The sequence below is a fragment of the Verticillium alfalfae genome, genomic scaffold (genome assembly GCF_000150825.1).
Source record: "Verticillium alfalfae VaMs.102 supercont1.8 genomic scaffold, whole genome shotgun sequence".
Lineage (NCBI taxonomy): Eukaryota > Fungi > Ascomycota > Sordariomycetes > Glomerellales > Plectosphaerellaceae > Verticillium > Verticillium alfalfae.
Genome location: NW_003315031.1, coordinates 1,101,389 through 1,112,145, shown reverse-complemented (window position 1 = coordinate 1,112,145; position 10,757 = coordinate 1,101,389). Strand labels below are relative to the sequence as shown.

The following is a 10,757-nucleotide window of genomic DNA, read 5'->3' as shown; positions in this document are numbered from 1 at the left end:
GCTCAATGAAGCGATCCGAGTACTCATGTGAGTCACGCTGATGCCAGACTACGCGCATTACCTTTCCCAGCCCTATGGTGCGCGGCATGTATGCAGTAATTCCCGGCTTTTGGCGGGGTTGCCGGATCGGTCGATCACTACTGGAGACACCACCGAACCCGCAAAAGCTGTGCTGACAAAACATCCGGACGAGATCCTTTCGGCACGAAAACCCGAGACCAAACGCCCTCATCACGGCCAAACATGCGGTAAGCCGAGAATTGCAGATTGGTTGACCGCGAAGAACGTGTCTAGTTCGCTAGTCATTCGAGAAGCTTCTCACACGAGCGCTCGATTCCCACCACTTGCTCCGGACCGGCCATCACTGAGATGAGTGCGCGCAGGTAACGCACAGCGAATCGTGAGAGTGCCGCACCCGATAGATGTCTTGGTTACAGCAAACACAAAACGGTGGCCCGATTCACCATGAGTAAAGGGGCATATCCAGGCTTGATGCCGAGGTATCAGGCGGCTTTGGGCTCAGCAAACTGGGGAAATGAGCCCTGCATTGCTCGGCCCTCCTGCAGGGTCAAGGCGCCAGGCGCAAAGCCTCAAGCGCAGAGGGAAGAAGACGGCGTAGAGGATAAAAAGCCATGTTTCGATCATAGCAACAGACGAGACCCGAGGGTGGGAAACAAAAGAAAACATGCGTCGCGTGCGCAAAGCCACCTGACTCGGCGGGGTTAGCATACTCGCCGCTCTTGGTATGTGGCATGGTAAGATTCCAGCATCAGCCACACTTAATCAGAGCACATATTGCTTGGGCACAGTCCTCAGCAAGCGACCAGGCCTAACGTTGTGACTGAGAACCTATAGCGTTGCTCAACTCGATTCCTATATATCAAGGTCCTTCACTCAATCATCTCTCTCCGCGACAGTGGTACAGGCTGATGAAGCCACGGCGCTTGCGTCACGTGCTGCCCCGTATCTGCCATGGACCGCAGATCCAACCCTATTCACATCTACTGAGTGGCGACGGCCTTGGTGCGGTAGAAGGGCTCGAGCTCATACTCGTCGAGAGCAAGAGAATGCAGAGCCACGTACTGGACGTACTCCGGGTTGAAATTTTGCAGACAGTACTTGGCGATCATCTCGGTTCCTGGCACGAAGTACTATTCAGCATGCTGGCCGCCACATTCGCCACAACACCGGTGATGACTTACCAACGGCCGCACCGCCCGCCGTCCAGAGCTCACCCTTGCCATTCGGCCCCTCGTACGCCTTGTCCGTGATGACCCACTTCTGGTCAAGCCACTCGACGTCGGGGTGCGCCTGCTTTGCAGCGCCCAAGAGGCTGCGGTTGGTCGTGGCCTTTTTGCCATCCAGCAGGCCGGTGCTGGCGAGCCACATGGAGCCGATGCAGGTGGTTAGCCAGACGCGGGTCGTGAGCCAGGCCTCCTTCATGAAGCGGTCTGCTGGGGGAGGTCGGTGGCTCGGTAGGGGTCCGCCGATGATGATGATGTCCAGGTCGCGAGGGCACGTGTCGTAGGTGACGTTGGGGAGATACATGAGGCTGGGGCTCGTGCCCGTGGGTTCGAGGGTGCTGCCGATGTAGTAGAAGGTCATGTCGACGGCGTCCTGTTCAAACTTGGCGAACTCATTGTCAATGGCGAGTCCTCCTTCGTAATGGGTTCTCGAGAGGTTGCCGAGGATGTCGATGCCGGTGATGTCTGCCAGCTGGACGGCTTCCATCATGACTCCGATGCGGAGCGACTTTTTAGGGATCGTGGTGGTGACCATTTTCAGGGATTCAGCTAAAGTTTGAGGTGTGATTGATGGACAGGCTGCTCAGGGTCGTGATGCTGTGCAGGACAGTTAACCGATTAAGTTTGAATTTGCTCTATTTAACCTTCTGTTGCAGATGCTACGCTGGGGATTTTGTACCCCTTCAACCACCACGCAATATTGACGCAGAATCTCACGGCTTCAAGCCAAGCCCCGTGCTTGAGGAACGAAGTCGAGGAAAGGCGCTAGGTCGCGAGTAAATGCCGAAGAGCATCGGATGTTAGCTTAGAAGTAGCCAATGGGGATAAAGGGCCGTCGAGGTGTGGACCTGAAACCAAAAGCTGGGTAAGGTGAGATCCTATCTCAAGCGTAAAAGTTCCTTCCCCGAGCCGCAAGTAAAAGGCTTGGCACGGTGCTCGCTTATCGGTTCCTGAGGCGCTCTGTAGCTTGATGTAGAGCTCGGTGTCAGGGTTGATCTCGCTGATCGCCGTCATTCCTCCTTGGGGGAGGGTACGGATTGGGCTAGAACCTCGGTGCTTGGAGCCTTCCATCCATGCTACAGCCTCCAGCGTCGATAGACGCATGCATGTGAATATCTCGTGGTCGTATGAAAACCGGTGTATGTAATCCGTTGATGCATGATATTATACGAATCATCATTCAAACGTAATGGATGAAGACAAATTCCGTATCTCAAAGGCCAGAGCACTATCCATTCGCATAAGCAGCTGTTTTCGTGCTTATCATACCTCCGCTGTATAGCGCTGATAAATCGTCAAACCATCTCTCCGTGGCAGATGACAATTATTGGAACCCCCGGGCAGGCTCGGACTTCCCCAAGGCATGGGCTGAGTTTACAACGATTCGGGGGGCGGGAACCCAGTATTGTGGGGTCAAAGGTCTTGGCGGGTTATATGGCTTGAGCTGGTTAGCCATCGTCAACTGTCACAAACAAACATAGTATCAGTATCGTATGTAAAGCTGTCCGCGAGGGTAGAAGGTTCGTACTGCGTCGCAACAAGTCTAACTGCGGGTCGGCGCCAAAAAGCTTCCGTCTCGCAGACTGAATCAACTCTAATTGCTCACCATTAGCAATCGTCTGGCGTTGTAGATCTCATGATTGCAGGCAGCTGCCCACCTGGCTGGTCAGCGCAAGAACGAAGCCACAAGCGATTGGTCCGTGGATGCCTGAAGCATGACCGGGGCCTGAACGAAGTGCGGTGGTGTCAGTCGAGAGACGAGCTGGACTCGTACAAGAAGCCTTGTCACTCGCCGTCGAGCACCTAATGTCATCTCATCTCAGATCAGTGACCAAGTATAGAATCATCCATCTCGCTCACATACACGATTGATACCACAGTCATACATTGCTTGTCAATATCATTATTTGGCAATGTCTCAGCAGATCAAGAACGTTGTCATTGCCGGTGTGAGTCCTAGCCTCGCATGGTCGGCCAGACTGTCCGAATCTGACTTGTTTTCGTTTAGGCTACTGGCAGCGCCGGCTCTCACGTTCTGCAGGCCCTTGTCGTGTCTGGCAAGTTCAATGTGACCGCGGCGGTCCGCAAGGCCAACGACAAGCTGCCATCCACCGTCAACGTCAAGGTCATCGACTTTGACTCTGTCGATGCCCTCGTCGAGATTTTCAAGGGCCAGGACGCCGTCATCGATATGACCATGAGCCCAGACTCGGCCATGCCCCTGCGCATGGTCGAGGCAGCCGTCGCCGCCGGCGTCTCCCGCTTCATCCCCTCTGAGTTCTCCATTGACCCCAGGAACTCCAAGGGCCGGTCTGTACCCGTTTACGCGCCCAAGAACGAGGTCCTCGCTAAGCTCGAGGAGCTCGCGGCCGCCGGCAAGCTCACGTGGACGAGCATCTCCAACGGCGCCTTCCTCGACTGGAACCTGCGCACGGGATTCTTCAAGATTCACCTCAAGGCCAAGAAGGCCGAGCTACTCAACGGTGGCGAGGTTGTCACGGCGTGGACGCTGCTTGAACACGTCGGCCAGGCGGCGGTCGGTGTGCTCCTTCACCCTGAGGAGACTAAGAACCGCCCAGTGTACATCTCTACGATCCAGATGAGCCAGAAGAAAATGGTTGAGCTCGCCCAGCAGGCCCTTGGACGGGACGGTTGGGACATCAGCTCTCTGGACATGGAGCCCGTGTACCAGCAGTCGCTAGGTGAGCTCTTCGCAGGCAGGGTCACATTCGAGGTTATTGGCAACCTGATTCTGTACTGCAACTCAAGGGAGGACTACTCCGGACCGTTCGTCAAGACCGACAATGCTCTCTTTGGAATTGAGCAGTGGAGTGACGAGCAGGTGAAGCAGCTGATTGTATCGATCGCATCCGAGTAGAGGGTTTGAGGAGCTCGCTGCTGCTGAAGCTGTACAAAGATATTTCAGTGATGAAGAAAGATAGATGGTTTATCTTGTTGGTCGTGTCGTGAATCAGGTGGTCACTCTAGCACTCTGGCTCTCCAGACTCCACCTACCTGGGTACCTACCTGGTAAGGTAGGTAGGTGCCTTGGATACCTAGGTACCTAGGTTAGATATTTTGGGTAGAAGGAGCTCTCTTGAGGCTGTGTAGGCCGACATTGTCGTGTTCCGTGGCTGAGGCGTGCTTTCGGGTCAGCAGCCACATGATTTTAGGCTTAAAGCGGCGAGGCCTTCGGGTCACACCCACTTTGAGCACGATACAGGGGGCTCACTGTCGTGAATAATTGTGGAACCAAGTGGTTGAGCCGATCTGGCGTCTGGCAATTGGTCTGGCGCATCAAAAAGGGAAGGGAAAACGAGAAAGGGATACGATGTACAGAAACAGAAACTGAGCCGACGCCAGATACGGCAGCAGCGAAAATGAGGAGCGCTGCGTTATCAGGGATCTCCATGCGGGCAGCCACGGGCAAAAGGCAAGGAACCACGATGCGGCGAGATGCAAAGAAGCAGCGCCAAGGTCGTGCCGAAACGTGCGACACGACCTGTTTCAAGTCTGACCCCCCCGGCCAGCGCCTCCTTTTCCCTTCGGCCCCGCCGCCGCCAAAGCCCTCGGTAGCCAATGAGGCCCACCCCCCCCCTTGTAATATGTAGACAATGTCTTCCAATGACACGAGCGATCTGAGTGTGACATGCCTATTACGAGCCTATCGTGGCGCCTCAAGTAGATCGAGAGGATGAAGTCAGGGAGAGACTCCACCGCGAGCTGCCTGAAGCTGCTGCTGACATTGCTGACCGGGCAAGCGAGTGGACCCGCTGGAGCGGTGAACTTGTTTATATGCAGGCGCGTAAATACGGTATCAGGCGAAGACGGCGAGATGACCACGAGAGGAGCTCGCCGGCTCGACTGATGGAAGACAGGCACCAGGGGCCGCGTAACGACGGCGGGGCGGTACACGTCTCTGCGAGGGGCCACACTCGTTCGGTCGCTAGGCGTCTTGCCGCCGTTCATTGTTGATTTCAGGTTGATAGAGTTCAAGAGACAAACAGGTTGACTGATCTACCAGGCAATCTAAGGCCCATGCTGAGACAGGCTATCGGCGGTGAGTTGGCCCGCCGCCTGCCCCTTCGATACCCCATCAGCCGGAACGCCTGAGCTGGTGCCACGCGCTACGTCAATTTGGTGAGCAAACGGCCATAGGTTCACAGGATCATGCCTGTCCTGCGAGAGCGGGAAGTGGTTACGAGTGGAGGCATGGGATGCAATGGCAACATGGGCGACGAAAAGGGGCCAATGTCAACAACAAGAAAACGTTAGCACGACGATACATTGGGGATACATTGGGAGCAAGCTCTTCGTCTTGAGAGGAGCTATAGACTTGAACAGCCCATACGTCGCTTTCCTTTCCCCTTCCCAGACCCCCTCCATCCATGATGCTTCGCTATTCTACCATTCTCCTAGGTCGGATTACATATCGGCAGCATGTCGGACATGTCAAAAGTGTAAGCTGCCGATCGTGACCCAGTGATGCAGTGATCAAGCTTGCCGATCATGCCGAGGGTCGAACAGTGTGGTGGATTCCTTGTACAGCAAGAGGGCAGGGGGGAAATATTACACAGAGGCTCAGGCGAAAACGCACACATCGGACAAGACGCGGGATGCGGGATGTAGGATGCGGGATGCAGGTGGCACGCTCGCACCCCCTTGCGCTCGTTTCGAGGTTTCATGCTTCCACGCCAGCAGCCGCCGGTGCTGGCGTTGGCGACGGGGGAGGGGGAGAAGGGGTAACTCAATCGCCTGTCATTTGTCGTCAATCCGTCCGGCTTGGTCCTCAAAGCCCTTTACTGGCTCAGTCGGTGCTCAGTGCTGTTGCTCACTATTGCGTCGCCTCGCCACCCCACCCCCCCTGACTTTCCACCCACTGAGCTTCTGACCTCGCTTCCATGATGCCAAGACCCACCGTTGAAGCGTGCGGAGGGTCCTGCCTGACCTCGACCTGTCTTGTCATGTCTTGTCCTGTGTGTGGGTGGGCGCACTTGCCTGCAAGCCTGAGCCTCTCTTTCTTTAGGCTCCCCCCCCCGGTAGCCATTTCCTCCACGCCGCCGCCGCCGCCTGCCCCCCCCCCCCAGCTCCTGTCCCTGTCTCTTTCCTTCCTTTGACTTGAACCTCAACTTTCGACGTCGGCCCATCCTCGATCTCCTCTGTCCACCATCGACAACACCAGCACCCGTGCCTTCCTGGCTGCTGCTGTGTCGCTGCGGATCACGAGTTCTTCGCGATTGTGCTCTCACGGCCCACCCTTTCTCTCCTCCCCCTTCTTCGCCCGTTCCCCACGTTCTCCAACCGTCCACTCAACGACTCCGCGTTTGCTTGAACACTACCTCTGTGTGACGCGCTCCAGGCGAGACAATCCAGAGACATTCTCCCACGGCACCGGCATTCCACCCAAACTCCCACTATTTGCGACTCATTCGCGAGGTCATCCTTTTGACTCAATCATCGCAAACACACTTTGCCGTGTTGTCATCGCCAAACCGTCAATATGGCCATGCTGGCTCCAAAATCGTCGTTCCCCGCGGGCTTGGGCTCCAACAGCTCCAACATGGTCGCCAGTAACATGTCTCCCGCCTCCGTCGGCCCCTCCAGGAGAGCGCCCACTCTGCCCAATTCGACTGCCTCTTTCGCCAGCCCGACCGAGTCCGAGTTCTCGGAAAGCGAAGGTCCCGACGCCGTCAAGAATTGGGACGAGGAGCGTGTCGCCGAGTACCTCAGGAGTGTCAAGTGTGGCGAGTACGAGAAGCTTTTCAGGAAAAACCACATCAACGGCGAGAATCTACTTGAGCTCGACAAGAATGTCCTCAAGGAAATGGGTATCGACAAGGTCGGCGACCGCGTACGCCTGTTCCTTGGCATTAAGAAGCTGAGAACCAAGGCCTACGCAAACCAAAAGAAGAGGAATAGGGTACGCCGTTTGCGCCGCGCCGCCTGGCCTTTGCTGCAATTTTTTTTAATTGCTTTGTGCTCTTTTGACTAACAAAGCGCAGGACTCCTTCGGTCTCCTCGACTCCCAGTACATGGCCTCTGCCAACTCGCCTCGGCCCTCTGGCCCTTCGACGTCGTCCTCCGCCGGCCGTGGCATGCCCACTCCTCCGATGAATAAGCGCTACTCGCGCCAGATCGACATGCCCCTACCTCTCGATACCTCGAAGTCCTCCTCGCGCCCCAGTTCTCCTCTGCCAGGCTCCGATGCGCGCCAGGCTCGTCAGCGCTACGGCCAGAGCCCCGGCTACATGAGCAACGCTGGCCCCAATGCTTCTTCAAGATCGCCGCACGAGCTGCCCCAGGCTAATCGATTGGTAACATCTCACCATACCAGGAATCAGTCCAGTATGGATGGCTCACTGATGGCTGGTTTACCGCAGAATCAGGAAGTTATTCGTGTCATCTCCACCGGAGGCGTGACCAAGGTTGTCAAGATTGCCGACTGCAACACGTGCGAAGAAGTCATGCGCGTCACACTACGCAAGTTTGCTCTGCGCGAGGACCACGAGAGGAATTATTGCTTTTGGGTCCTTGCTGGCGTTGATCCCGACCCTAGCCAGTGCCGTCGCCTCGGCGACACCGAACTGTGGCGCATCATCAAGGACCAGAAGCGTCCCGAACGAAACCGCCTCATCCTACGCCGTGTGCCCGCTGGCGAGCCTGGCATGTCAGAGCTGGAGCGGGCTGCCGGCATCGCCGTCGAGGAGGCACAGCAGAACCATGTCCGTGCCCTCGAGTCGGTCGATAAGAGGAGTCAGCTCAAGGTGCAGAACCTTCTGGGCGAACGCTGGAACGACGAACTCCAGCATCCTCTCTCGCCCGTTTCCTTCCAGGACCGCGAGCGTAATGTCCACAACGCCAAAGGACCTCGGAGCGCCCCGCATCCAACGGCCTCGTCCCGGCCGCGTGGAAGGAAGGCTGCCCTCCCGCCAATTTGGTGGCCTTGAGGCCTTCCGAGCGAGCTCATTACGTCCGATCTCACGTCCTACTTCCCTGACCACGCCAGGGGAGGGACAATTGACAGGGACGGGCTCGTCTTTCCATGAGACGGGTCAACTCGCATGAGCAAAAGTCAAATAGCCGTTTTGAGTGTTGCGAGCAACCTGAGCTTTGCCTCGAGTATTGCCGACGCTCCGCCCATTCCCACAATCGCCGACACATGGTTGACCGCCTCGGCTCAGGCGGCGAAACCCCTGAACCAGGCAGCCCGCCAAGCAGCCCGCAACACCCATGCATACCGCGACTCGGTCACGTCGTCGGTGCTTGACACCCTCCAGGAGGAGTCACCCATCGAGCCCAACCGCAAGTCTTACGTTTCCTTCGCCGACAGCAATTCGGATACTGCGGCGGTGAGCGTCACTGATCCCGACGGCAACATCACAAGGAAGAGCTTCTTCGATGGCGAGTCCACAATCTCCACGGGCTCCGGGTCTGTGGAGCAGCTCACTCAGGCCCTAAACGAGGATGGCGAGGACGAAGACGAGGAGCTCCAGAGCTTCCTTGCCGGCGAGTCCTGGTCTGATGACAAGTGGATGAAGGGTGCTCTCATCGGCCAGGGTTCCTTTGGCTCCGTCTATCTTGCTCTGCACGCCGTCACCGGCGAGCTACTTGCTGTGAAGCAGGTCGAGGCGCCCGCTCCCGGTGCCAACAGCCAGAGCGATGGCCGCAAGAAGAGCATGATCGAAGCTCTCAAGCGCGAGATCAGTCTGCTCCGTGACCTCCGACACCCCAACATTGTGCAATACCTAGGCTGCAGCTCGTCGTCCGAGTTCCTCAACATTTTCCTTGAGTACGTCCCGGGTGGCTCCGTGCAGACCATGCTTAACTCGTATGGTGCTCTGCCCGAGCCACTTGTGCGTAGCTTTGTCCGACAGATTCTCACTGGTCTCTCGTACCTGCATAACCGCGACATTATTCACCGAGACATCAAGGGTGCCAACATCCTCGTCGACAACAAGGGAACCATCAAGATTTCTGATTTCGGTATCTCCAAGAAGCTCGAGGCATCCAACATTCTCAGCGGCGCGAACAACAACAAGCATCGTCCCTCGCTTCAGGGTTCTGTCTTCTGGATGGCGCCCGAGGTTGTCAAGCAGACGTCTTATACTCGCAAGGCGGATATTTGGTCTCTCGGCTGCCTTGTCGTCGAGATGATGACGGGCTCCCATCCCTTCCCCGACTGTACCCAGATGCAGGCTATCTTCAAGATTGGCGGCGCCATGGCTGCGCCTACCATCCCGGAGCACGCCAGCCCCGAGGCACAGAAGTTCCTCGCCCAGACCTTTGAGATTGATTACAACCTTCGCCCAAGCGCCGACGAGCTCATGCTCAGCCCCTTCCTGGCGCCCATCACTTGAATTGCCTCTGAGGCGCGAGTTCCTCTGGCAGGGGCTTTATGACATGGCTCTGTGGATGATATGCCACGCCGTTTCGCTCTTTTTTTTCTCTTCACTCCTTTAATCGAGTTTCAGTGTACAGGAAGCACGGCGAGGCTCATTGTGGAGCAGGATGCTAATTGGCTTCATTGTGCCAGGCGAATATATGGATGGATGATGGATGATCTAGGGGACGTTTTGCCTTGAAGGGCCGGGAATATAGAAGGCGGGTCGAGAAAGCTGTGTACACTATCTATATATCCCGATGATGACGATGACATGGCAATGGAAGCTGAGATTTCAAGTTACACATACAGCTCACTCACGTCATTGCGCTGTTGTGCTTCGCTGTTGCAGTATCATGATGAAAACACAGTGAGTCGCGAGTGCAGACAGGGACAATGGTGGGGGGTATATCAACAAACAGGTCAAGCTACCCATCCGACTACTCGGCAAGGAGAATGGGGAAAAAAGCCAACATACAATCGCACCGCACCGAGTGCCCAGTCGCAGCCGCAGATTCCAACGTCATCATGCCGGCCACCAGAGGACGTGTGAGAGAGGGCAGGAACTCAAGGCCGCCCGTCCAGGCAGACATGCGAACGTGAAATCCCGTCTCTCTGAGCCCGTTTTGAAATAAAAGAGGAAAAACTCTGCCCCGTCCGAAATGTGTTCGCCCTCTCACCTTCCCCGTCCGTCCGTCCGTCCGTCCGTCCATCAACTTCGTAAGTGGAACCGTGCTAACGGCAACAAAAAAAGAGCAAGTGAAACAAAAGATACAGTCTTCCCCTTCTTCCGAACAGCATCCTCGGACCCATTCCATGCTTTTGGGTTGCGTCGCTGCGCTTGTACGTCCCGGGCGTCGACGCTGTCGTGCCCGATTCCCTGCTAGGCGTCATGGCCCTGAACATACTTGCTACTTCTTCGGCTGGCACTACTCCGAGTCGACGTCCATGTCGTCGCTCTTCGCAGCTCGGCTCCTGCGACTCCTAGTCGGCCTGGCGGCAGGGGCCGCCTCCTTTTTGGTCGCCGGCCGTCTTGGCAGCTCCGCCGTCTTGGCAGCGCCGCGGCCTTGCGCCCAATTGGACTTTGCCGGGGGGCGGCGTAGCTTCCTTCTCGTCGTCGGCCGCCTCGGGCT

General features: G+C 56.6%; 4 protein-coding genes across 4 annotated transcripts in view; 2 read left to right on the top strand and 2 right to left on the bottom strand.

Annotated features, from left to right (window-relative positions):
* Window positions 1–1,001: 1,001 nt before the first annotated feature.
* On the bottom strand, window positions 1,002–1,779 carry VDBG_06757 (DJ-1/PfpI family protein; the record flags this gene model as incomplete). The annotated part of the gene is made up of 2 exons (XM_003003149.1): window positions 1,002–1,138; window positions 1,203–1,779. 2 exons carry the CDS (start codon window positions 1,777–1,779, stop codon window positions 1,002–1,004), a joined length of 714 nt encoding a protein of 237 aa, XP_003003195.1.
* A 1,378-nt stretch (window positions 1,780–3,157) lies between these two features.
* VDBG_06756 (conserved hypothetical protein) lies at window positions 3,158–4,122 on the top strand (the record flags this gene model as incomplete). Its single annotated transcript, XM_003003148.1, has 2 exons — window positions 3,158–3,193; window positions 3,253–4,122. The coding sequence occupies 2 exons, from the start codon at window positions 3,158–3,160 to the stop codon at window positions 4,120–4,122; spliced, it is 906 nt and encodes a 301-aa protein (XP_003003194.1).
* A 2,622-nt stretch (window positions 4,123–6,744) lies between these two features.
* Window positions 6,745–9,601, top strand: VDBG_06755 (protein kinase byr2; the record flags this gene model as incomplete). The annotated part of the gene is made up of 3 exons (XM_003003147.1): window positions 6,745–7,164; window positions 7,247–8,087; window positions 8,325–9,601. 3 exons carry the CDS (start codon window positions 6,745–6,747, stop codon window positions 9,599–9,601), a joined length of 2,538 nt encoding a protein of 845 aa, XP_003003193.1.
* Window positions 9,602–10,608: 1,007 nt separating this feature from the next.
* Window positions 10,609–10,757, bottom strand: part of VDBG_06754 (Spo76 protein) — a gene marked incomplete at both ends in the record, with an annotated part of 4,825 nt that continues 4,676 nt past the window's right edge. Inside the window, one exon of the mRNA XM_003003146.1 lies at window positions 10,609–10,755. Coding sequence (XP_003003192.1) covers window positions 10,609–10,755 — 147 coding nt within the window. The remainder of the gene's footprint in view (window positions 10,756–10,757) is intronic.